The sequence below is a fragment of the Crinia signifera genome, chromosome 1 (assembly GCF_055691185.1).
Source record: "Crinia signifera chromosome 1, ASM5569118v1, whole genome shotgun sequence".
In the NCBI taxonomy this organism is placed as follows: Eukaryota; Metazoa; Chordata; class Amphibia; order Anura; family Myobatrachidae; genus Crinia; species Crinia signifera.
Genome location: NC_139217.1, coordinates 261,788,280 through 261,816,087, shown reverse-complemented (window position 1 = coordinate 261,816,087; position 27,808 = coordinate 261,788,280). Strand labels below are relative to the sequence as shown.

At 41.0% G+C, this 27,808-nt stretch overlaps 2 protein-coding genes across 3 annotated transcripts in view; one reads left to right on the top strand and one right to left on the bottom strand.

The window, feature by feature from the left end:
- On the bottom strand, nucleotides 1-27,799 carry BABAM1 (BRISC and BRCA1 A complex member 1). Of its 2 annotated transcripts, none has more exons than XM_083181964.1 (11): nucleotides 27,687-27,799; nucleotides 27,167-27,408; nucleotides 15,288-15,391; nucleotides 14,855-15,198; nucleotides 12,243-12,301; nucleotides 8,332-8,452; nucleotides 6,612-6,690; nucleotides 3,453-3,477; nucleotides 1,625-1,754; nucleotides 1,252-1,332; nucleotides 1-276 (listed from the first exon to the last, which is right to left on the bottom strand). In XM_083181964.1, exons 4-11 carry the CDS (start codon nucleotides 15,107-15,109, stop codon nucleotides 73-75), a joined length of 954 nt encoding a protein of 317 aa, XP_083038090.1. In that variant the 5' UTR covers nucleotides 15,110-15,198; nucleotides 15,288-15,391; nucleotides 27,167-27,408; nucleotides 27,687-27,799; the 3' UTR covers nucleotides 1-72. The 2 variants fall into 2 exon arrangements, with proteins under 2 accessions (XP_083038090.1, XP_083038099.1); XM_083181973.1 differs by having other exon boundaries at nucleotides 27,190-27,408.
- USHBP1 (USH1 protein network component harmonin binding protein 1) overlaps nucleotides 27,277-27,808 on the top strand; it is a 40,928-nt gene continuing 40,396 nt past the window's right edge. Inside the window, exon 1 of the mRNA XM_083181933.1 lies at nucleotides 27,277-27,323. The gene's annotated coding sequence lies outside the window, so the exon portion shown is untranslated. The remainder of the gene's footprint in view (nucleotides 27,324-27,808) is intronic.

Genomic DNA, 27,808 nt, shown 5'->3' with positions numbered 1-27,808 from the left:
TATATTAAAAAAGTTTATTAACTTGAAAGTGATAGGTTGTACAATGACTTGTGATACACACACTGCCCACTTTCAGACAGTCACTTCATCCTCTGCACTCTCCTCCTCTTCTTCTAGGAGACTGTAGGAAGCATGACTCTGAAATGGGCGCTGAAGGGGGTGGGCAAGGAGTCTGGCCATACAGTTGTGAAGCTCCAGAGCGGGTCCAGTTATTGACACCTCATATTTGTAACTCGTGCCTTTAGTATCCAAACAGCTGAAAAACCCAAACACATCCTGTGAAAAGGAAGAAGAAGCCATTGTTAAAAAGTAAGATTATTGTACACACGCCATGACATGACATTGTCATAGTTATTATGTTTTTCTTTTAAGAATGAACAAAAAACAATCAATGTGTACATCTGATTTGCCATCCCCCGTGGTTCCTAGCAAAGTCTTCGGATTGGTAATGATGCAGTCAACCAGAAGACATTGCCAACGATGCCATGCAGCCAAATGCAGTACGCATTCACTGTGTCAGTGGCACCGCCCTACATCGGCAAGTTTGTATGCATTGCCAATGCAGGATCTAGTCACCTTTCAGCTACATATTGTTCTGATGTGTAGCCGAAGTAAGACCACCTCCTTCCGCACCTCCAAAGGTTATCTGAACCTCTATATAAAAGCTACTAAACCACCGTGAATCACAGAGAAATCATACAAAAACAAATATTCTTCATTAGAAGGAAAGAATAATTTACTTGTATTGTTCATATGCAATTCCATTTATAATTTATGAATTTTATATACTGTACTATTGTGAAATTAACACTATTTAAAAAACAATAATAAAAATGAAATGGAATGTTTGTAAGGTATGATGAAAGATCTGACATCTTGCAGCCAAATGACTAATAAAGGAGTTTGCCAACCCCTCTAGAGACACCAGTACGTAACTAACCACAAAACTCAAGTGAACTACATACATGATTTAATGATGAAATCCAAAAGAAACATAAGGCAATAGGTTATCATTTTGGACTAGGCCATGTATGGACTTGAACACAGCCAGTAAATGAAATAAACTTGGTCAGCAGCATCAGTAATGGGATAAATAGTAATTGTATACTCTGCATTTGACTAATGATCTTACCATACCACAAGTAGCAAAAGCTACCCAGGAAATTCTTTCAAAGAGGTGTACAAAAAAAATGATCCCATTTTCTCTTATTACATGTAGACTGTGGACAAGAGGTTGTTGCAATCTCTCACCTTCCAGCTTACGTCTTCCTCATCAGACCCATTGTGGATATAGACCACATCAAAGAAAAAATAAGGACACTGCAGCATTTTCTGTGGGAGAAAATTGAAAATGAGATAGAAGGGTTAAATGAGGTCATCGGGAGCCTGCAGGTGAAATTAGAAGGCTTATGACTCTCATATCAAGACAGCTGGGCAAGCAGCGCAGGTTGATTTTGACCACATCATGCACAGTGCAATAAATACAAGATACCAGGAGCACTACACAACACCCCAATACTGACCTTTACTGAGAGATAATAATGTCAATAGGATTTTATAATAGCAACACAGCAGCAAATGCTTCCAACAACTATGTTTATGTGTATTAGGTCTTATTCTTTACCTTCATGGTTTCTGTGAGAGTCAGTGAAGGTTGAGAGGCCGAACGGCTGTATATCAGAATAATCCTCACTACATAAGGAGGAGGAACAGTCTGCACGTTATCTGTGACTGGAAACTCTGTTCTTTGCTGTCTGCACCAATGAAAAACAGATCAGCTGCAGACGACTTGATGTTGAATGTCTAATAAACATATTTTAAAGTACAAAAAAATATATTTCCTATTTTAGATCAAATACCAAATTTAGAGAACCTATACAAAATGTAAAACAGTATACAAAAATGAAATAAATATTCCATAATTAAATACATTTATTAAGAAACATGACCAATTGTGCAAAAACTTCCTATAAAAGAAAAAGCATGTAACCCAAATGTATGCAAGGGAGTACTAATAGAGGAATCTAACAATACTGAGAGGAGACTAATAACCCAATATTTCTGTAGCATGTAAAGGAAGGGTCATCCCTCCATTCAATATACAGATGCTGGCATCCCGACTGCCATTGGAACATTGGCCCCAGATCTTCAAAAAGGATCAAGATGTTGATACCAGAATACCGACAGGCAGCATCCCGATCGGTACATATGCAGGGTAGGCTAGTGTGTGGCTGGGGAAATAGCAGCATGTGCCTATTCAATGGTGTCTTTACTGAGAGCGTTGAAGAGGCATCTACGCAAAATAAGCGGTCGAGCTTGTTTTGCCGAGAACGGACGTGAATTGTCGAGCTCACGGCCAGATCTCGACAGCCGTTTCTCGCAGCCACGCCCCCTTTTAGGCACTCAGCAGGCAGACCACGCTCCCTTTTAGGCACTCAGCAGGCAGAACATTGAATCGCGCCTGTTGAGATGCAGTCGATTGGGCCGAAAACGGGACCAGGTAACGACTTTCAGGCTGGTCCGACTGTCATGACCCGGGATTGAATACCCCTCTTTATGTAGAGTACACATGGTGCAATACTGACTTCCTATTTGGTTTTGAATATATAGAAGTTTCAGCCGCAATTGATCCAAATGCGCACTCCAGTTTAGTGGAAATCAAACAGAAAAGTAGACTGTGCAGGCAAGACCATATAGTACAGGCAATTGCACCGTGTATACACACCTTTCAAATTAATGAAATTTCACTGCACATGGGTTCAAGGAAAGTAGCCCCAGTTGAACTTAAGGGCCTACACACGGGGAAAGGTTGCTGAGCGATCTGAGTAATGTAGATCGCAGCGATGTGTCAGTCCGGGGTGCTGAGCTATCCGTTATTGCCAGTGTTCTCCAGTGATGGGCGATTAACTAGATTTATCCAGCATGCTGCATATTAAACACTGGGCATTATCGACACACAGGGCCACAAATATTACTACTAGTTACCACCTGGTCAAAATTATGGAACACAGTACTGCCATCGCTGGCGACTGTGCACACCTGAACTTAATTGCTTTGTAAGGCAACATCTCGTGGCCGCTGGCACCCACAACACTTAAATTCCCCTCATAGGAGGGGGGAGAAATGGTCTTAGCCTTTTATTATATATTAGACTTATGTGTAGGCTATGAGGTCATGTAGGCAATCTCCTAGATAGAGTTTAATAAAGAAAAAACTAAATATTGAAGTTTGTTAAATTACGCTTGAATTGTGTCTGTGTTCCATTTGCCTACTTTTAGGTTTGTTTATCCTCTAATGGCATTAGACCCTAAGCCTTGCTACCCATCCATACTAAGCACTGGGCAGAAACTGAGTTGCAGCACCACTAGATATACCCTTCTGTTAGTGAGGGGGGTTAGAGATAGATAGATAGATAGAGCAATCATTTTAACAATGCTATTCTATTGCCTTACATTAGGTTAAAGAGGCCTTCAAGATCTGAAAAACTAGGTTAAGGAGACAGGAAACGAGCAGTATTCAAGTACAGTAGCTTATCAATACTTAGTACATGAGGTCACAACATCAACTTTTCTCACATTAAAAATGATAACATTGCTATTTGTGGGATTTTAAATACCCATTTTCCATTAAAAAAAAAAAACAAAAAAAAAAACACATCCTGTACATTTTGACATACTTGGTTATCGTACCCAAAACTATAGTTGTTCTTGGTCCAGTATGAAAACCATGAAGCAATCTTTACATAGAACCACAGCTTAAGCCTTAGTTGCTACCTCTAGTCACCCCTTATAATGACAGTACATAACTTCACATAAACTAAGTTGTTGAAACCTTGGGTGCAATCAAACGGCTGGCACATCACCAGCCTATATACTTGCAGGTATCCTTTTTGTGGCGGCGTGGGTATGTGCCCACCCGCCCGTGTATTTTCTGGGGGGATGTGTGTCTAAATATATTACACATACCCCAGATTGCACGGGGGCTGGGTACATTCGGGGCTGCTATCCATGGTTTATCCCCACACCATGATGAATCTGTCACTTGCAACTAATGTATTACATTCATTATATTATTACGAGATTTGTCTCTTTCAACTTTCTCCCTTTTCCTATATCCTGTACATGACAGCTTTGCAGCAACACAGTCTATCAATCAATCCTTGTCCCTTCTCCAACAGATTCCAACCGCAAGCGCCTCCACACCATCAAATTTTGTGTTCAATCAATCAAAACTGTCACGCCCCGATAATTAGCATATTCATGAGCTGCAGGTATTTAAGGAGCTCTCAGGTACCACCCAGGTTGGTCCTGACGAAGCTCCATAGCGAAGCGTGCGCCAACCACACACTTCGTGGTTTTGACTCCACTTTCCCTTCCCCACTTTGCAAAATGTGTATTTAAATTGTTGTGAGATATAGAGAATCTAGCGGTACCTGACCGGACTTAGTCAGCCATACCAACTTGTGCGGCTGCTGGGTACGCGGTGTGTGACGTCTACACTGCAATCCTGCAGCAAAGACACGGTGATTGACTGAGCGGCGTTCACTGCCGGCTACTTCGGTCATCCAGAGCTGTCAGTCCGGCTGGCGTCTGGCGATTCGCCCGGGCTGTGAGTGCGTGCTGATAGCATCAGACTCAGCACCCTAAACACAGTGATATACCACTTGCCAAGGTGCAGTGGCTGTTTGAAGCACTAAACATTATTTAATGGCACAATATCTATCTGTTTGAGTAGAAGACCATGGGTTTCTATCAGATGTAGCTGCAATATAGCAATCTGACCTACCGTAAAGACGATCTGCCATTTACTAATTAAATCAGATACTGCAACTCTCACTCTCAACACAAATAAATTGCAACAATTAAACGCATTTCATTTACACTATTATAGTGAGGAAATTTAAACCTCAACAAGTGGAATAGTGGAGCCCCACGTCGTGAGGATAGTGATATCCTTTTTATTTACATGTTTAGTGTTTGTATTCGTATGTATCTTGTCTTTTATTTCGCTACTGCTTTTATAATAATGAATTAATAAAGGTTATATTTTATTAAGATTTCTCTTGGTGCACCACACAGTGATACTCCTTTTTTCTTGTATACTCTAATCTCTAACCAGTGTCCAGTGGTAGCACACCCTTACCGTGATAAATACATCTAGGTAAATCATTTATGTAGGGGCCTCATTTATATCTGTATTGACTGATATTACTCCATCCTGTGCGATTAAATCTCCTCCACCCCTTCTCCTTTTTTTCCATACCTCTAGTCAGCCTGAGCACCTGGCAGCACAAAACACCAATCTAAGCTGGGTATGGGTCATTGGGTCGACCCAATGCAGGTCAACATACATTGGGATGACAGGTCATATGTTGACATATATAAAAGGTAGCCATACTTAGGGTTGACAGGGACTTTGGGTCGACATGAAAAATGTTGAAATCATAAATATTTTGGGGTGTCTTTGTCGAGGTACATCAACATGGACACTGTAAAAGTGTACTACCTTTGCTCGCCATGCTTTGGGCACGGTACCTCGCTATGTTTGGCACACTATTTTATTCTCCTTCATCACCCTAGTGGGTGGTAGGGTATGGAAAAATAACTTTTTTAATAAAATAAATCCTTTCAACCACCATGTCGATCTTTTATAGGTGTTGACCTAAGGGTGTCTCAAACCTCCCCCTCTTTCTCTGCAGTTATTCAAAAAAAATTGGAGGTCTACCGAAATCTTGGAATATACAGCATCATCATAATTCCGCAGAACATTTTTAAAACCCTGAGAACCATTAAGATCATTCAGTTGCCTCTAGAGTTCTCGCTCTTGTGTTGTAAGTCACTGATTAGCTCCTCCACCACACAATCACTAATAGTGTTACAAGTATTCATGTAGTAAGTATGAATATCTTCTATTATTGTTGGGTTTTTTTCTACCCTTTTCCTTTTTGAATACCTGTTAATTTTGTTTAAACCCACTTCTGGTGATTTTCTAACCCTGAATAAGAATCTTAAGGCCATAAAACCCCTCTGTACATGCAATACAATTTTTGTTATTAAATGGTCTCATGTTGCATAACACATGAGCAGATACTAATCGGCAAGGAAACACGACACAGGCTATGTTGTGTCCTCCAGTGCATGGAATAGAGGTGAACTTAAGTTCATGTAGAGTGGGTACTGTGTAAACAGGATCACATCTTTCCTCTGACATCTTTAGGCTGTTACAGAGCCATGTTAACACCTACGTAAACATATATTCTCACACAGATCTCTCCCTTCACAAGTGTCTATGAACTTGCCGATGCCAGTTTCCCTGATGCCAATGAGGCTATACAACAGACAATTATCCCTTAAACTACAGAAATTACTGTAGGGTAGGGGATGAGGACAAGGTCTCTCCCAATCAGGCTACCTCCAGGCTACAGTGTTATGGAAGAAAGCAGCCAAGTAGAAGGCTCCTGACAGTCTGATTCTCCATTCCATACTTTCAGACTGCACTATATGCACACGCATGGCTTCCCCCTTCACATCCCAGCTCTTATGGGCAATACAAACATGCCCTCTATAAAGTGAATGCATTCCTTTAGAATCCATATTAGCAGAAAAGGATACTGAAGGACTCACAAACGTTGGTCTCCAGATCATAAAGACAACTGCAAACTTCTCGAGGGTCTGAGGTAAATCCAGAGAGCTGGACAAAAAAAAAAAAGATACAGTTATAGCTTATAAGTGGTGAAAAAAAGAAATATATAGGAGAGATGACAGATCTCTATAAGAATATAGGAGAATAATCCAGAAACAGTTTGGAAGGGATGAGAATGTAATGTTGGTGTCTTATTTCACAAGGAACTAGGAATGGATAGGAGAAAGTCACATGAAGTGATTAAAGAGGCAGAATACTGTGCATTATTATTAGTTTGTGCTATTCTATGAGCATATACTAAAGAGTAGCTGTGAGTACATAGGTGGTACATTGTAATGATTAAATCATGATGACATTGATGTTACTAGGGGGACTGTGAGCAGCAAAAATGCCAGCTCCTCAGTAACATGTAGGAGCCAGAAGTGAAGCAGGCAAGTCTCCAGGGGAAACACAACAGAAAGCAGCAATCAAAGCTAATAATAATAGGTGAATAGGTGAATCAATTTAAAATAATTAAAATGGCGTTTTTAATAAAACAATATTAAAGGGGAAGAGAGCAAAAAAATACAGGAAAATAGTAGCGCTAGACAAAATCTGATAAAAAGTACACAAATTTTAATAAACACAATAAAAAAGCACAAGAAATGAATTAATTAATAATGCATATGCAATGGCTTGGCACCTATTGTAATTAGTGGGTATGTCCATTCCTAGTACACCGCCATAAAATGGATCCAATATTGTCCAGAATGCAAAGTGGGTATAATTACCGCAGGGTGGTGTCCGACAAGAAGATGTTTAATCCTGAGTGAGGAAAAGCAAATGCTGAGATCTTCAGGTGGTCGGTTAGAGTCCCGAATATTGATGCGGCAATTGAAGTACCAAAATGATATATTCTGGAGGCGGCTGGTCTGGACCAAGTAGTAGCGACTTGGTCCAGACCAGCCGCCTCCAGAATATATCATTTTGGTACTTCAATTGCCGCATCAATATTCGGGACTCTAACCGACCACCTGAAGATCTCAGCATTTGCTTTTCCTCACTCAGGATTAAACATCTTCTTGTCGGACACCACCCTGCGGTAATTATACCCACTTTGCATTCTGGACAATATTGGATCCATTTTATGGCGGTGTACTAGGAATGGACATACCCACTAATTACAAAAGGTGCCAAGCCATTGCATATGCATTATTAATTAATTCATTTCTTGTGCTTTTTTATTGTGTTTATTAAAATTTGTGTACTTTTTATCAGATTTTGTCTAGCGCTACTATTTTCCTGTATTTTTTTGCTTTTTTCTAGGGGCTCTCAACCCCTTCCCTAGTAGCAGCTTCACTAAACATCCCACCATAGGCGCCTAATAGGTTGGCCCTCCAACCATCCATTTTCTCCAGGGGAAGACCAGTATCTCAGAGAATGCTAAGCATGCCCCTGAGGTGATGAAAATGGGGTTGGGTCGTGAGGCCACTCTCCCCTTCTTAGTGGGCACAGGGGGATTTTTTCTGTGCTTCAAAATAGCAAGTCAATTGAAGCCTGAACTGCATGTATGGACGGTCTGGTCTTTAAACAGATGGATTGGTAACTATTAAGAGCTTCCTTTGTGCTCATGGAAACATATGGAATATCCTTATAGCGAAGCAGGCTATAAACCTATTGGACATGAGCAGCCACTTTATCTTTACTCACCCACATAGCCTCGTTATTTGCGACCACTAGTGCAAATTCATGCCTCTTGTCTATCTTGTGCTTGGTTCGGACAAACATCTCAATCATCTTCTGTGAAGAATTGAGGGCATTAGCTTTGGATCTGTAAAAAGGAAATGAATCAAATGAGTACAACATTTTGCTTCAATAAAGTAATGGGAAGCGGTTGAAAGGTCTACAGTGTCTAGGTAGTCAATAAGTCATCAACTAAAGTCAACATTATCAAAAGGTTGACACAAATAGAAAAGGTCTAAATGACAATGGTGGACACCTGAAAAGGTCGATATGGCGTTGACCGAACTATGTTGACATATTGCATATCAACATTTTGTCAGTGCCGACCTATTGCATTTAGAGCTTTTGTTGATGACCTATTGTCTATCTAGACATAGTAGATCTTTCAAAGTTATAATAAGGAATAAAAACAAAAATTATTTTACTAATAAAAAGTGGATTACATGTGTGAAACCAAGAAATATGCTGCATGGAGACAAAGTGTGTCCTACAGTCTTTACGAAGACAAGCATCCTGCCATATTCTTCCGTATTATTGAAGAAAAGAAGTACTGTGGCTGGCTTTTGGGCAGTCAGAGTTCTAAGGAAGTAACCTTAGGCAGACTTATTTGAGACAACTTTTGCCTAAAGCCGACTACTAGTGCTCCTGTGTTAAAAGGCATGAGTAAAGATACCTTTGAATTAAAAGGTCTCTAGGATGTCGATATTGATTTTAGATAAGAATAGCCATGTCATATAAGACAGTCAGTATTGGTAGTGTTGAACAGAACCATGAAAAACTGAGCTATACATGTACAGATGTGTCCACATACTGTATATCTGACCATCTTGCATGTTACACAGCCCTTCTAGTGAGAGCTGGCCCTAGGCATAGGCAGAATAGACAATTGCCTAGGGAATCATCTCTTCAGAGGGGCGCCACTAAGGCTGCAGAAAATCATCTAATTATCAATTTCAGGCAGGCAGCAGTGACGGGTCCGATCCGCGCTGCAGGGAGTACAGGTTCTTGGTCAATTCCCCTCCTCTGCAGCGTCTGATCATTTCACTCTGTGATAGAAGCTGCAGGGTGGACGAGAGACAAGACCCTGATCTTCTGGGATGTAGCTGCTACCCTTCCCGACTCTCTCTACACGCTGTAGGTCAAGGTTGAGTGAGTTAGAGGCGTCTGTGTTGTGTCATTAAGTTTGGGGGTCAGATCTCTCAGTCAGCCTGCACGCTGCAGCCTCGAAGAGCAGCTAGCAGCCTGCCCAGGAGACAAAGCTCGAGGAGAGAGGGCGGGATGTATTAAAATACATCGCTGCCCTTCGCGGCCCCCCCGCCGCATATGTACTAACATATGCGGCTGGCATTGCGATGCGGTGACGGAGGCCCCCCGCGATACCTGGAATGTGGTGTGCAGGGGGTCTCCGTCACCTCCCAGCCGGCTCCTGCATCCCTTACACTGGGGACAGCTAAGCAAGCTGTCCCCGGCGCCGCCTCCTCCCCCCGGCTGCGTCACTAGGGGGAGGAGGGGTTTACCTTCCAGGGTCCAGGAGGACCCTTCAGGAAGGTAAGCGAGAGGGGGGTCGGTGAGGCGGCGGGTTTGCGTCGGCGGGCGGCGAAAAGAAGCCCATAGGCTTCTATAGGGTATCGTCACCCAAAGGTGGCGATACCCTACACTGCGGTATCATTTTTGATACATTGGAAAATGCGGTATAACCGGGGTTTTACCGCATTTTCCATTTGATACATCTCGCCTGAAGAGAGAAAAGTACAGCAGAGAGGTAGACTACCAGATCCTGTATGTACATTTTAAGGTCTAGTTGCCTGAGTAAAATGTTTTAATTACTTTCTAGTGTTAGAGCAACAAAGGGTGTATTTGCATACATTCCAATATGAGGAATGGGTTTGACAGTGACAGGGAGACTCCTGCTGAGGAGCGCCGGGACCGTAGACAAGGATATTTGCAGGACCCAGTGACGACACATTTGAGGAGTAAGGCAGGGGAGTGATTCATTTTACAGGGGGAGGTGCATTTTACAGGTACGCCACTGCAGCACAATAGACATTGATAAAATCTTCCAGTATCACTTTCAAGCAATTATAGATGATCGCTTTAAAAAAAAAAAAAAAAATAGCTTCTCAGCTAGATCATTGTAGTTAAAACTAGGTTTTAAAAAAATAACCACAAAAAAAAGTTACTGTATACTTATTGGTCTGCTGCTCACCATCACAAGACTGCACACATCCCTTTCTTTCAACCCCCCCCCCCCCCCAAAAAAAATAAAAAAAAACACGATGAAAAATATATCAGAATGAATGCAAAACATATTTAAGGGGGTATTCAATGTGTAGGTCACAGCCTGTGTCATAGAGATTACATAAGACTCTTATATCCAACTAGTCCAGATATGTCAAATCCATTCTGAAGACACTAAAACTGGGTTCAACCTGGGCAATTAATAGTTAACGATATGGATGATATTGATATCGTTAACAATCTCACATGCACATCATTCAGAAGATACTTAGCTTTAGGGGTAAATATACTAAAGCTTCTAAAAATTTATAGAGGTGATATTGCCCATAGCAACCAATCAGATTCTGATTAATCATTTTCTAGGATGCAGTACTACACAAGTGTTGTAAATACAATTTGAATGTTTTATTTAGATTTGTGTGTAAAGGGACAGGAAGTGTGATGTACTTCCTGTCTTTATCAATATGTTAGGTACAAATAGCCAGCACAAGCCTCTGTACACCTTGAAAAAGAACCATATAGGTTCAAAATGCATTGGACTACACAGAGGAGGTCCCCTATGGTTTGGTCTGCAAACTCCATTATCAGGAATAACATGAATAGGTACTTGTTTAGTTTCACAGCGGCAGCATGGCCGCCCGCTACTTCCGGGTTTGGCGCTAGGAAAATTATCTATAATAAAGTCCATGCCAACGTGAATTGGTTCATACCCCCAACTATCCACGTTGGCATGGAGTTGATTTTATATAGCGTGGCGAGCCTAGCGAGCCACCGAGCCCGTAGCGTGGGCGAGCGAAGCGAGACACGCAAGGGAACACAAACACTGCTGCGACTGAGACGCTGCCGCTGTGAAACTAAACAAGTACCCATGAATATTTCAATTAAACATCTGTGGACTTTGGAAACTCCATTTCCTGGTTGTTACCATACATCTTGTAATATTTTCCTGTTCATCCTGTGCAACCAATAGGGTCACCTATTGCAATTTTTTTTTTGTATTTTAGGTTTTGGAGGAGTGCTCCAATAAAGTATTTTAAGAAAACTCGACTCTGAAAGATACCTTTATGAGAGTCTACCACACACTGATTGTGTGAGTTTGGGGTATGAACCATTTAGGGTACAATCCCATAATGAAACCTTTATGCATCCGATCCTGTTCTGAATAGTGTGAGTGAGGGTAAATCCCCCCCTTTCATTAAAGTTACCGTTATGGGAACTACTTATCATGTAATAAAGTGAGTTGGGTATGCATCTACTCACTTTCTAGGAACTAAACGCTTATACATGCAAAAGTGGGAGGAGCTTGGTGGTATACATCATATGTTCTGAACAAACTACACTATTGGAACAGTTTTAGTTTTTTAGGACTGAGGAAGTATGGAATGAAGAATTATACCTCTTCATGGACATTTAACATCTACCATCTAAGGGAAGTTAGTTTGTTCTGTCCATGTTTTAATGTTTAGTTTTGGATTTTAGACTGTATACATTATAGCGCCGGTGTGTATCCCACTATCCTGTTTGCTCTAGCTGCTATGAAATGGACTACAATGAAAGGTCCCCTTAATTCTGCTTTTATTTTCTTTCTATAACCCTTCCTTTGTTTTGAAAGCCATATAATAAAAATAAAAGAAATATACCCATTAAGGGATTCCAGTTTCTGAGAAGACATTTCTTCTGACAAGTCCAGACAAATGATCTGAAGAAAAAGTATTAAATTGCAATTAGATAACACATGAAATTGAGGTATCCAATGAAATCTAATCTTTTCCTAGAAAAAAAAAAAAAAATAAACATTCCATTTCTTAAGGTGCCCATACACGTTACAATTATTGTATACAATATTGTATACAATATCGCATCTCATCCGATCTCGGTTTTGCGATGACATCAGATGAGATGAGATCTAGTACAAAAAGTACGTGCTGCACATACTTTTTGTACTAGATCTCATCTCATCTGATCTCATCGCAAAACTGAGATCGGATGAGAGGCGATATTGTAAACAATATTGTATACAATAATTGTAACGTGTATGGGCACCTGTATGCAGATACAGCTGCAGTCCCATACCAAATATGCCGTCACATATTTTAATCAGCAGAAGCTGCTTTTGTGTCCGGCATACACTTTTTGATGGAATGGCATAGTGGGACTAGTAGGGCTGTTTAATGCAAAAGGAGGTTAGATGTACGTGGGCACATCTGTATAGGACATGATTTAAAGTACTGAGATGCCACCGGATTCACCCCTAAGAATGCTTTCTCTCTCTACAATTAACTGGTATTACCACTCTCCGTGGCATATGTATTTAGCAGTTTGGGGTACCCCACGTACAGCTGGTGGTGACGCCTAAATCAATTATCTGACAAAACCCTGCGTAGTAATTACCAGAGGGTAAAGATTTCTCTGTGAGGGAAAGGCCAGGTGATAAAGAACTTTTGGGATTTAACTTACTAGTAAATCCATAGGTTCCTGCCTTGTATGTGGGTAAAAAGCTAAATAATTGAAAAGCTGTAGACATGAAATGTAAATCTTTTCTCCACATTGGGATATCCACCACAGTCTATGAACGACACTGTTCTGCCAAACACCAGTCAGAAAATTGTAGTCCTATTGTACCTGCCCTGTACCTGCTCCACTCCACCAGTCTATTAAAAAAAAAAAAATACCACAGAATGAAGCAAACATATCGCTCCCTGTCAGGTGGTACAAAGGCCCATATACACTAAGGCCAGTATTCAATGCCTCTGATTCGCCGTATTTTCTGGCGAATCAGGCAATTCGCCGGGTTTACAGCGAATTCTCTCACACAAAAAACAATTCACCCTATTCATTGAACAGAATTCGCTGCAAATGAAGAGCGAATGACTGGCGATTCGCCGCAATTCGCCGGTGTTTTTCAATGGGGTTTTTAGAGGAATTCGCCGGGAGTGTATTCAATGCTGAAATGGAGAACTGCTTTTTCCAGTGATTTTCGCCATGATTCTCCAATTTGCATTCGGAATCTGTTTTTGGTGAACTGTTGTGTACTTTTTAAATAAATGTTTTTTTTTGTTGTTTTTGTTTTTTAAATGTCAAAAAATCAGTTTTAATTTAATCTGATGGGACTTGCTTATATTCACTCATTACTAGCGCCTCTTTAATATATTTATAATTTTTATTACATTTTTTCCCCCTCAGCGAACTGACACAGCCAGCTGAGCAGCGAGGGAGGGGGGGGGGGGGGTGCGGGGGACATGAGCTGACAGGCAATTGCAGTCATGACTGCAGTGTAGGGGCCTTGTAATTCAGGCAGGCTCTGGTGGTCTGAGGGAAGGGGAGAGAGCCCGGACACTGGTTATCTGATCATCACGGAGCCCCCGCACAGCCTGAGGACGGGGACGGCTCCAGCAGCAGCAGACCTCCGGCTCTGGCAGCCCCAGCGCGGTGATAGCAGATGTCAGTGCTGGGACTGCTGGAGCTCTGCTACTGCTGCTGGACCCGTCCCCGGGCTGTGCGGGGGCTCCTGGCAGCATCAGCGCGCTCCCCCGGCGTGACTCTGCTCAATCCCCTGAAGTGGCATTGTAGCCGCAGCAGCAGGGGAGAGAGCCGAGTGCAATTCGCCTCAGAGGGTAATTATCTCCGCCAGGGGCGGAGAGCCCCTGACGCGTTAAATAATGTGAACGGGCAGCTGCCGGCGAATCTCCCAGCAGGGAGAATCAGGGAGAAAAGTGCAGCGAATCCTACACAGGAGTCGCTGCCGCCCGCGACCCCCGGCCATTGAATACTGGCCTCAGTGATATTATAAAGTATATCGCTCATTTTGTCCCTTCTAAGCTATATAGTTTATAATATTGATTGACCACCATTTGCACCCATGGTCCTCCGCACACAGCAGGAAAAAATTCCTTAAGTGTGTGACTTCACCCGAAGATGGGCAATTGATATATATTGCATATACATAAAGTATGTGATGGGCAAAAAAAACCTGATTTTTTTTTGCCTACAGTATATTAATGGAAAGCAATGAATGGGAAATTTTAGATGAGCAAACAGGAGTTACAGTACAGAGGAGGAGCTGGGTATATGACAGACATTACTACTTCTGTAAAAAAAAAAAAAAAGGAATACCTACAATATAATATAATACCACACTCAACTGTCAGAATAAGACAAATGTTAACCTTTTTTTTTTCTAATATTTTCTGACTAGAATCATACTTAACATAAATAGTAACAATAACAATTCAGTTCCTTATAGGTTACCCACCACTTTTTCAGGGCAGTTCACCCTTGGAGTTTTCACTTGGAATTCCACAGGAGGTGGCAGAACACAACTTGTGGGAACAGTAATTGAGGGGGAAGGATCCTCTGACTGAGCAGCCTCCCCCTCCCCCTCACTCCGGCTCCCCACTCCAGGTTGTGGTGGTGCTCCCCTGTCCTCAGCACCCTCTGGGTTGGACCGTGTATGGGGCCTTTGTTCCAGCACTCGTTCGCCATCATCTGCAGGCTCTGACGTGTCCATGCTGCATGTTTCTTCTGTAGGGCTATCCAGCTTTGTGGTGGGACTGCTCTACTAATAATAATGAACTGCAGGAAACTGGGATACAGGTCCTGCCAACAAATTCAGAAAACACAATAAAAATATTAAAATTATCTAAACACCATAATATGTATATGAAATATTTCAAGTTATATTGTACCTTAAGAAAGTATTTGTGTTTGCCAAAAGGTTTTAATTAAGGCGATCAGATTATAATAATGGAACCCAATGACTTTTCTTTCCAAAATCTGTAGCTGGCGCTGCCTAACAAAGAAATAACAAACAACAATATAGATTATTAATGGCATTACATATTAGCACATAAGTGAGGGATATGAATAAGCAATGTCATAGAATTAGAGATCTTTGGTGAGCAAAAGCACTTATGGAGACATAATGATCACAGATTTCAGGAATAAAATGTATATATGTAAGATTCTATAACACACTTTCATCAGTTACAGAAGACAGAAATACAATTTAAGTTTTACTAATAAATCAGAGGTGATAGTAATAGTATCTACTTTGCCGTCTATGCATTAGCCACACATGCATTATTCTATGTCAGTGAATGTATACAAAGCCTGCAATATTGTCCTGCGGGTGTATGAAATCTCTTCCCTGAGATAGTCAGAAAAAATTATTACATTAGGTCAATTGTGCTTAATTATCCTTAGGCTCATCTACAGTATGTGGGGGTGGACATGGTTGGGCATCTATTTGTCCACATATTCTAGGACTGACAGCAGCCAGCACTGGCTTTGTCTATCACTATCAATAACTTAATTTGGTACTGGACCTCCAACCCACAGGACCAACATTGGGAACCACTACTTTAATTTATCCCATCCTTAAAATTAGTGTCCTTAGTGTAGCGAGGCACCGTGCCCGAAGCATGGCGAGCGTAGGGAGTAATGTGAGGGGACGCAGTGGTACGTTTCGGTGTCCATGCTGACATGACATGTTCCAACAGGCAGTATTTCACGTCCTACCATCCACTAGGGCATGGTGAGAGAATAAGATAGTGTGCCAAGCGTAGTGAGGCACCGTGCCCAAAGCATGGCCACATTTTAGTGTTTATGTTGACATTCCAGTTGAAAAAAAAAAAGTCGACTTTTTCAATGTTGACCTAATGACCCTGTCAACCTTACCTATGTTGACCTAATGACCCAAAGTCATGTCCACCTTCTTGCATGTCGTCCTGAACTCATGTCAACCTAATGGTGTTGACCATAATGCTGGTGAGCTAATGATCCATATCCCATCCCTTACCACTGTCCCTTTCGCTGCTACTTATTTCTTCCCTCTAATTTAATTTGCTGTATCTGAACTGTAATTCATGTTTACTTTGCATAGTCCATGCCAACCTGTGGCTCGCCAGCTCTTGTGAAACTCAAAGTCCCAGCATGCCTTGCAACAGTGTGGCTATTAGAGAATGCTAAAACTATAGCAATGCATGCTGGGATGTGTAGTTTCACAACAGCTGGGAGCCATCAGTTGGCCAGGCCTGGAAGCTCATAGTAATTTATTCCTCCATCCCTTCCTGATCATCTCATTTGTAATGTATTTCCTCTTCCATAAAACCCTCTCTCCTGCTTTCCTGACATTTACTGCTCATCTCTCACTAGGACATTAACTTCCTTATAATTATTGTACCCCCTTAATATTTGCCACTGTAGGTCAGATGGGGATGCTGTGGTAATGTGATCAAATACACCACACTGATACTCCACAGGGTCAGCAAATAAATGGTGCTGTGTTATCATTGCACATCTCCATTATCACACCCTATCACGGACATCGAATGTTTGCTACATTACATGACCTTAGAATCGGACAACCACTTCTCTGACCGCATACTCTAATCTACATGGTAAGAATATGCACAGGAATTGAAAGGAGGGCTGGATAGAAGCAGTGACATATACACAGACCCTTCTTCTCCACTGTATGCCACCAAATAGAAAGAGCCTATTATCTATCTGCTCACTGGCAGAATTTCCCTTCTCATACCCACCGGTTCATGTTTACAAATAGGTTGACAGTGTATGGGTGGCTAAGGATTAGGGGTTTTGGGAGTAGGATAATTCAGGAGTACCCATCCAGAATGACAGGTGGGTAGCCTTTCTGGTGCCTGTATAATTGACAAGTTCTATCTAAATAAAAGATGATGAAGGCCCATGACGAAGGTGCATCATTAGGCACCGAAACAGCTGTCGGTATGACTACATCTAGGAATGTTGTGATGGAACCTCTTCATCTCTTACTTTGTTAAGTATTCAGCCTCATTCCTGAACACTTCTTTTTTGTCTGTTGTTATGCACTTTAAAATATGCCATTAAAAACTTTTTGATACTTTTTCATTAAAAATCGGATGTTGCTGGCTTTCCAATATATATATATATATATATATATATATATATATATATATATATATATATATATATATATATATATATATATATATATATATATATATATATCTAAAATATAGAAGCAGAAGAGGAGCGCTCCATGGTGCATGTAAAAGATTTTAATGGATATACCACACAATTCTAAAAACAGGTAAAGGCAAGTGCTCGTACCAATAGTGTAAACACTGTGGGCTGGTTACCACAAGATTTTATCAAATACCAGGGGCACACCGCTCCGATGCACTGTCCACAGGCTCCAGACCGAAAAGGACCATAGACGCTGGGTTGCGCTGTCTGACCTCAGGATCCACGAGCAGGACGGACAAACGTCGGGCAGGACGCCAGGCAGCAAAGGCACGGGTATCACAGGCCAGAGGGCGTGGCTCTGTGAATACCCGATATAACTATATAGCAAGTGTCAACCAATAAGGAAGCAAGGGGGCGGATGATGTCACCAGACCTCTCTTGATACACAAGGATATGTGTGTCTATTAGCGATACACATAGCGTCTCATCGATTGACAGACAATGCATAATCTTTCAAGAGTTATGCCTTGCACAATGGGAATACATAATATACATAGTGCGAGCACTTATTAAAAAGCATACAAATTAAAACAATGTGCTTGAAAAATGCACAACAATTAAGTATATCAGTATATACATATAACGAATAAGGTACTTGTTTCCTATCTGGGCGCCCACTAAGTAAATTGAGCACCATGCTATTCTCCGTAGTGAAATCTGATCGCATCGCATCGTACACATACACGATATTGAACGATGCGATGCGATGCGATGCGATCCGATTCGATTTCCCATAGGAAACAATGTTAAATGGCTCAATTTAGCCAAATTATCATAGGAACAATAGTAAATGGGCCAAAAACACCCCTGAACATTGAAATGTCCCCCCAAAAGTAGTTGACGCCACCCCACCATCAACGTGAACCCGAAGCGTGGCGAGCGCAGCGAGCCCGCGAGGGGCGGCGGTACGCGTCCTCCGACCTTTTCATGCCCTACTATCCACTAGGGCGTGGAGTGAGAATAGAATAGTGTGGCGAGCGCAGCGAGCCACCGAGCCCGAAGCGTGGCGAGCGCAGCGAGCCCCGCGAGGGGCCGCGGATACCTTCACAGGTAAACGCGTCCCTTTGCGGGCTTCCCAGGTGTCCGCGTCGCCATGGACACCTGGGAAGCCCGCGAGGGGACGCGTATAACTGTGAAGGTATCCGCGTCCCCTCGCGGGGCTCGCTGCGCTCGCCACGCTTCGGGCTCGGTGGCTCGCTGCGCTCGCCACACTATTCTATTCTCACTCCACGCCCTAGTGGATAGTAGGGCATGAAAAGGTCGGAGGACGCGTACCGCCGCCCCTCGCGGGCTCGCTGCGCTCGCCACGCTTCGGGTTCACGTTGATGGCGGGGTGGCGTCAACTACTTTTGGGGGGACATTTCAATGTTCAGGGGTGTTTTTGGCCCATTTACTATTGTTCCTATGATAATTTGGCTAAATTGAGCCATTTAACATTGTTTCCTATGGGAAATCGGATCGCATCGCATCGCATCGCATCGTTCAATATCGTGTATGTGTACGATGCGATGCGATCCGATTTCAGTACGGTGCCGTACGTAGAAAACCTGGGCGCCCAGATAGGAAACAAGTACCACGAATAATTATAAAAACACAAATATACAAATAGTATCAAATACATAGAAAATACATATATATACATAAAAAATACATATATATAAAAAATAGATATAAAAATATATATAACTATAGCCATGCAATCATTCACCATGGAACAATAAATAAATGAATGAAAAAGGGGAAAATACGGGGAGAGATATACACCTGATAACAATAATTTCTTTTAATTCATAAAAGGGGTTATCTCATAACCTTCGTTTAATCCTAGCGGTGCTATAGTATTTAGTGTGAGAATCCAATGGGTTTCTCGCCGCAATAGGAGTTTATCTCTATCTCCTCCTCTCTTCGGGGGGGGGGGGGTACATGTTCAATTGCTCTTATTAGTAATCCACTGGGGTCTTTGTTGTGGAAATTCTTAAAATGCCTCGGGACACTGTGATTAGTGAGGCCATTTTTAATATTCCTCAGGTGTTCGAGGGCTCTAATTTTTAATGCACGCTTCGTTTTACCTACATAATGTAAGTCACATGTGCATGAAAGCACATACACCACGTATGTAGAGTTACAATTAAGGAACTGATGCATGTTAACTTTAGAAAGTTTGGGGTTAAGTAGTTCAGCTCCTTTAGTGATGTGTTTACACACTTTGCAGCTATTGCAAGAATAACATCCTTTAATGTCTAAAAAAGTGGAAGATGGGGGTTTAGACACAATCTCTTGTAGCTGGCTCTTGGAGACCATATTCTTTAATGTAGGAGCCCTTTTGAACACAGTGATTGGTCTAGGGGGGAGTGAATCCCGCAAGACTGGGTCAAGTTTTAATAAATGCCAGTTTTTTTCCAATATGGACTTGATCTCATTTTCTCTATTATTAAATTGAGTAATGAATGGGCAATCATTCTTTCTTTGAGCAACAATAGTAGGAGAAGGCTGTTTATACTCCAATAGATTGTCTCGTTCAAGTGCTCTAGCCCTTTTGCAAGCACGGGTCACAATATTGGGAGGGTATCCCCTCTCTAGAAACCTATTTGTATATGTGGAGGATTGGGAATCAAAGGACTGAATGTCAGAACAATTCCTCCGTAGGCGTACAAATTGAGAAAAAGGGATGTTTTCCTTCCATGATTTTAAATGGCAACTTTCAAACTGCAAGTAGCTGTTACAGTCTACTGGCTTGAAATATGTACAGCTTTCGATGGTATCGATTTCTGGAAAATTATGGGTCTTTAGGAGAAGATCCAAAAACTCAATCTAATTCTTATTATACTTAGAAGTAAATGTCAGGTTGTAAGAATTATTATTTAAATAATCAACAAACAAATTAAAAGATGACTCCTCACCTCTCCATATTATGATGATGTCATCTATATATCTCTTAAATAAAATGACATTTTCAAGGACATCAGGATTGAGGGTATTCTTTTCCCAGTCAGCCATGTAGAGGTTCGCCAGACTTGGGGCACAGATCGTCCCCATCGCTGTGCCCCAAGTCTGGAGGTACCAAGTACCCAAAAACTCAAAATAATTGTGCTTGAGCACATAGTGTAAGCAATCACAAATAAACTCAATTTTCACATCTGTAAAAACACTGTTATCTTTGAGCACCTTTTTGATAGTATCAACACCTTTATCGTGTGGAATAGTTGTGTATAACGACGATACATCAATAGTACCAAAGCTGAAGTCTGTATGCCAACGTATATCTCGCAATATCTGCAGCATGTGGGTAGAATCCTTTACGTAAGTATCTATCATTGGTACAAATGGCTTTATGTACGCATCCACAAACTCAGATATGCGGGAGGTCAAGGACCCAACACCTGCCACGATCGGGCGCCCTGGTGGGCGGTCCCGATTCTTATGAAGTTTAGGCAGATGATAGAACGTGGCTAGGTTGGGCGTCACATTATGTAAATATCTATATTCGTCTAATGTAATAGATTTCTCCAATAAACCACGATTAAGTAAGGTCTCAAGTTCAATAATGAATGCTTGTGTGGGGTCTTTGTCAAGCTTTCTGTAAGAGACCTCATCAAACAAAAGATTATGTGTCCCGAGGCATTTTAAGAATTTCCACAACAAAGACCCCAGTGGATTACTAATAAGAGCAATTGAACATGTACCCCCCCCCCCCGAAGAGAGGAGGAGATAGAGATAAACTCCTATTGCGGCGAGAAACCCATTGGATTCTCACACTAAATACTATAGCACCGCTAGGATTAAACGAAGGTTATGAGATAACCCCTTTTATGAATTAAAAGAAATTATTGTTATCAGGTGTATATCTCTCCCCGTATTTTCCCCTTTTTCATTCATTTTTTTATTGTTCCATGGTGAATGATTGCATGGCTATAGTTATATATATTTTTATATCTATTTTTTATATATATGTATTTTTTATGTATATATATGTATTTTCTATGTATTTGATACTATTTGTATATTTGTGTTTTTATAATTATTCGTTATATGTATATACTGATATACTTAATTGTTGTGCATTTTTCAAGCACATCGTTTTAATTTGTATGCTTTTTAATAAGTGCTCGCACTATGTATATTATGTATTCCCATTGTGCAAGGCATAACTCTTGAAAGATTATGCATTGTCTGTCAATCGATGAGACGCTATGTGTATCGCTAATAGACACACATATCCTTGTGTATCAAGAGAGGTCTGGTGACATCATCCGCCCCCTTGCTTCCTTATTGGTTGACACTTGCTATATAGTTATATCGGGTATTCACAGAGCCACGCCCTCTGACGAAGTCTCTGACGAAACGCGTTAGGGCGTGGCCTGTGATACCCGTGCCTTTGCTACCTGGCGTCCTGCCCGACGTTTGTCCGTCCTGCTCGTGGATCCTGAGGTCAGACAGCGCAACCCAGCGTCTATGGTCCTTTTCGGTCTGGAGCCTGTGGACAGTGCATCGGAGCGGTGTGCCCCTGGTATTTGATAAAATCTTGTGGTAACCAGCCCACAGTGTTTACACTATTGGTACGAGCACTTGCCTTTACCTGTTTTTAGAATTGTGTGGTATATCCATTAAAATCTTTTACATGCACCATGGAGAGCTCCTCTTCTGCTTCTATATTTTAGATTTGTGTTCATCCTGACCCTGGATGCTGTGCCTTATTGAAAGAGGAAGCCACAGTCTTTAAGTGGATTTTTGGTGAACTTTATTATCCCTATTCCAAGGGTATTTTGCTGGACTCAAAAGTGACATTTTATTTGCTTTGAGCGCTGCTCACACACATATTTTTCAGTGTTTGTTTTGTCCTTGTGAAGGGTCTGTCTGTGTGATTTCAGCTGCTCTGATTATTCTGCTATATTGGCATCATGTGGCGCAATGGTGATTTAACAAACAAGAGGTCACTAGAATGTAGTAGAATCTTTAATGAAGATAATAATGTGTTGTTATCTGTTACAGATCAGCCCAAAAAAGCTGATTTATTGATTAGTTTAGAGAAACTGCATATCAAAGAGGCTAAACTATGGTGGGACATTAAAAGTCTTTCTAATTATGTAGAATGTCAGCGGATCCCACGTGGTTTGCGCTTATTGAAAACACCCACTATAGGCAATAATTGTGAGCACTTCACTAAAGAGTGGTGCCGCATACTTGACGAATGTTCTTTTGAATTAATGCGGTTACTTATCTCAGAAAAGAAAAAATCATTTAAAGAGACAGAGCAACAACTACAGATAATTGCAGCAGACCTTGAAAAAATCTTGGATGCTGATAAAATTAATTCTGCCAAAACTGAAATAGAGAAAAAGGTATCGCTTATTGAGAATAAAATAATCAAGACTAAGCAAAAAAAGTTCATTCGTGATAAAACCGATTACGAACAAAATGTTGTTCGCTCATGGTCTGCTAATAAAGAGAAAGATCCAACTATTGTAAAAATTGCTAATACTGTTCCTAATAGAAACCGTACACCTGGTAATACTAGAGAAAAACATAGGAATAATTCCCGTGTTAATTACCACCCCCAGTATAGGATACAGAACCATAATGATAATAGGGGTGCAGAATCTGACTATAGAGAGGATTGGATTACAGTCCGTCCAAAATATAGGAAGAAATCATCTGCTAAACACCCTAAAAAATATTGGGACAGACCAGTCTTTGATGAGCCACGAGGTTTTGTGCACAACAATCGCTTTGAGCGTCTACGCTCAAATAATGAACATCATAATCAACAGAACCATCATTTTTTAGAGCGAGGTCACATACAAAACGCTCATATCCAAACTCCCCCAAGAACCCCCATAAGGTTAAAAAGAAGGCTAGGGGAAGCAGGGGATCTGGAATTTCCAGGAAGGGAATCCAAAATCCGTGCACTATAGAACCCCCTACCAATGTCGACCTTGAAAAAATTGGTATATATAATCTATCTAAAAAAGTACTTACCTCTAGTGAAAAAACATTGTTGATGAAAGGTCTCTCTTTTGCACCGTCGACATTGCCAAATAAAGTCGACTTGCAGGTAGATCTCAACCTTTTTATTAGAAAAATGACCCTAAAACGCCATTTTCTTAAAAAGGACAGTGATAATCCTCCTGCCCCGGTAATACCAGTCGACAGTAACAACTCAGGACTCAAACTGAAGTCGACATACTATCCTGTCGAATCCAGAGGTCCCTATCTGGAGATGTTTTCTGAAGTGGTCAAAAAAGACTTCGATAAAATTACTACCACCTCTAAAAATGTTTCAAATTTGACCTTTAAAGAGAGAAATGCTTTAAAGAATTTAATGACGGATTCTTCAGTCGTTATTAAAAAGGCTGACAAAGGTGGAGCAATAGCTATTATGGACCGTGAATATTACATTCAAGAAGCCCATAATCTTTTGTTTGATGAGGTCTCTTACAGAAAGCTTGACAAAGACCCCACACAAGCATTCATTATTGAACTTGAGACCTTACTTAATCGTGGTTTATTGGAGAAATCTATTACATTAGACGAATATAGATATTTACATAATGTGACGCCCAACCTAGCCACGTTCTATCATCTGCCTAAACTTCATAAGAATCGGGACCGCCCACCAGGGCGCCCGATCGTGGCAGGTGTTGGGTCCTTGACCTCCCGCATATCTGAGTTTGTGGATGCGTACATAAAGCCATTTGTACCAATGATAGATACTTACGTAAAGGATTCTACCCACATGCTGCAGATATTGCGAGATATACGTTGGCATACAGACTTCAGCTTTGGTACTATTGATGTATCGTCGTTATACACAACTATTCCACACGATAAAGGTGTTGATACTATCAAAAAGGTGCTCAAAGATAACAGTGTTTTTACAGATGTGAAAATTGAGTTTATTTGTGATTGCTTACACTATGTGCTCAAGCACAATTATTTTGAGTTTTTGGGTACTTGGTACCTCCAGACTTGGGGCACAGCGATGGGGACGATCTGTGCCCCAAGTCTGGCGAACCTCTACATGGCTGACTGGGAAAAGAGTCATCTTTTAATTTGTTTGTTGATTATTTAAATAATAATTCTTACAACCTGACATTTACTTCTAAGTATAATAAGAACCAGATTGAGTTTTTGGATCTTCTCCTAAAGACCCATAATTTTCCAGAAATCGATACCATCGAAAGCTGTACATATTTCAAGCCAGTAGACTGTAACAGCTACTTGCAGTTTGAAAGTTGCCATTTAAAATCATGGAAGGAAAACATCCCTTTTTCTCAATTTGTACGCCTACGGAGGAATTGTTCTGACATTCAGTCCTTTGATTCCCAATCCTCCACATATACAAATAGGTTTCTAGAGAGGGGATACCCTCCCAATATTGTGACCCGTGCTTGCAAAAGGGCTAGAGCACTTGAACGAGACAATCTATTGGAGTATAAACAGCCTTCTCCTACTATTGTTGCTCAAAGAAAGAATGATTGCCCATTCATTACTCAATTTAATAATAGAGAAAATGAGATCAAGTCCATATTGGAAAAAAACTGGCATTTATTAAAACTTGACCCAGTCTTGCGGGATTCACTCCCCCCTAGACCAATCACTGTGTTCAAAAGGGCTCGTACATTAAAGAATATGGTCTCCAAGAGCCAGCTACAAGAGATTGTGTCTAAACCCCCATCTTCCACTTTTTTAGACATTAAAGGATGTTATTCTTGCAATAGCTGCAAAGTGTGTAAACACATCACTAAAGGAGCTGAACTACTTAACCCCAAACTTTCTAAAGTTAACATGCATCAGTTCCTTAATTGTAACTCTACATACGTGGTGTATGTGCTTTCATGCACATGTGACTTACATTATGTAGGTAAAACGAAGCGTGCATTAAAAATTAGAGCCCTCGAACACCTGAGGAATATTAAAAATGGCCTCACTAATCACAGTGTCCCGAGGCATTTTAAGAATTTCCACAACAAAGACCCCAGTGGATTACTAATAAGAGCAATTGAACATGTACCCCCCCCCCCCCGAAGAGAGGAGGAGATAGAGATAAACTCCTATTGCGGCGAGAAACCCATTGGATTCTCACACTAAATACTATAGCACCGCTAGGATTAAACGAAGGTTATGAGATAACCCCTTTTATGAATTAAAAGAAATTATTGTTATCAGGTGTATATCTCTCCCCGTATTTTCCCCTTTTTCATTCATTTATTTATTGTTCCATGGTGAATGATTGCATGGCTATAGTTATATATATTTTTATATCTATTTTTTATATATATGTATTTTTTATGTATATATATGTATTTTCTATGTATTTGATACTATTTGTATATTTGTGTTTTTATAATTATTCGTTATATGTATATACTGATATACTTAATTGTTGTGCATTTTTCAAGCACATTGTTTTAATTTGTATGCTTTTTAATAAGTGCTCGCACTATGTATATTATGTATTCCCATTGTGCAAGGCATAACTCTTGAAAGATTATGCATTGTCTGTCAATCGATGAGACGCTATGTGTATCGCTAATAGACACACATATCCTTGTGTATCAAGAGAGGTCTGGTGACATCATCCGCCCCCTTGCTTCCTTATTGGTTGACACTTGCTATATAGTTATATCGGGTATTCACAGAGCCACGCCCTCTGACGAAGTCTCTGACGAAACGCGTTAGGGCGTGGCCTGTGATACCCGTGCCTTTGCTACCTGGCGTCCTGCCCGACGTTTGTCCGTCCTGCTCGTGGATCCTGAGGTCAGACAGCGCAACCCAGCGTCTATGGTCCTTTTCGGTCTGGAGCCTGTGGACAGTGCATCAGAGCGGTGTGCCCCTGGTATTTGATAAAATCTTGTGGTAACCAGCCCACAGTGTTTACACTATTGGTACGAGCACTTGCCTTTACCTGTTTTTAGAATTGTGTGGTATATCCATTAAAATCTTTTACATGCACCATGGAGCGCTCCTCTTCTGCTTCTATATTTTAGATTTGTGTTCATCCTGACCCTGGATGCTGTGCCTTATTGAAAGAGGAAGCCGCAGTCTTTAAGTGGATTTTTGGTGAACTTTATTATCCCTATTCCAAGGGTATTTTGCTGGACTCAAAAGTGACATTTTATTTGCTTTGAGCGCTGCTCACACACATATTTTTCAGTATATATATATATATATATATATATATATATATATATATATATATATATATATATATGAGATATTATTATTTATTTATTTATTTAGTTTGCGAACCACTGCTCTTGTGTATATGGGGCTTAAAACCTATTTCACCTTTACTAAACGGTGTCCTTATTGTATACACTGAGATAAGCAACAGAGCTCTGCAGCAGTTGTAGAACTAAGTGCCCTCTGTGTAGTGCCTTCCATTTCCCCAATAAATGGAAAGCTACTGTTATAAATTAATGCACAAAGCTGTAGTTACACTAGAGAATGGTTCCATGGGTTTTAATACAAATACTAGCTGCTGGCAACTGAGCATCAGTAGTACAGAACAATGTTATGGCACTATGGCAGTACTTACGCGTAACAGAATCTACGGCTCACCGTGCTGTACAGCGGCTGCTGCTACTCCCAGGTGACTAGCAAGTGACTGTTGCAGCTGAGGCGGCCGCCATCTTTCATCAGGAAGTAGCTACAGACTCACAGCTGTCCTAGAGGCGCTCGGCATTCTGGGAAAGGTAGTTCCATGGATTGACTGCTCGCTAGCTTCACGTCTCATAGCAAATGTTGCTGTCCTGTCGCTGTCACTGTGTGGCTGAGCTGCTGCGTGTGCGCACCGCGTGGTGTCAGGTGGTAACAGCATAAGATAAGGATTTGTAAACACTTTAGTTTTTAAACTTATTTATGTTTCTGTTTTAATAGGCACATCCGTTTAATAACTCACCTACTAATTAAAAAATATATAAAATAAATATAAAATGGGTAATAAAAATATAGTGTACTGGTTGGGGGACAAGGACTTATTTATTTTAGTGTAACTGTCAATAATGAAGAAATGTAAATGATGTTATCCAGTCAAACCCCAATAAGCCTAAACTTACCTAGAAGCTTGATCAGAGTGTTGGTCAAGCTGGGTGTCACTTCTCAGCCTTTTAGCTAATATTAAGTACTAGTAAGCCCGCTCGAAGCAAAAGCTTCGAAAGCTAGTGTGCTACCATCTGTG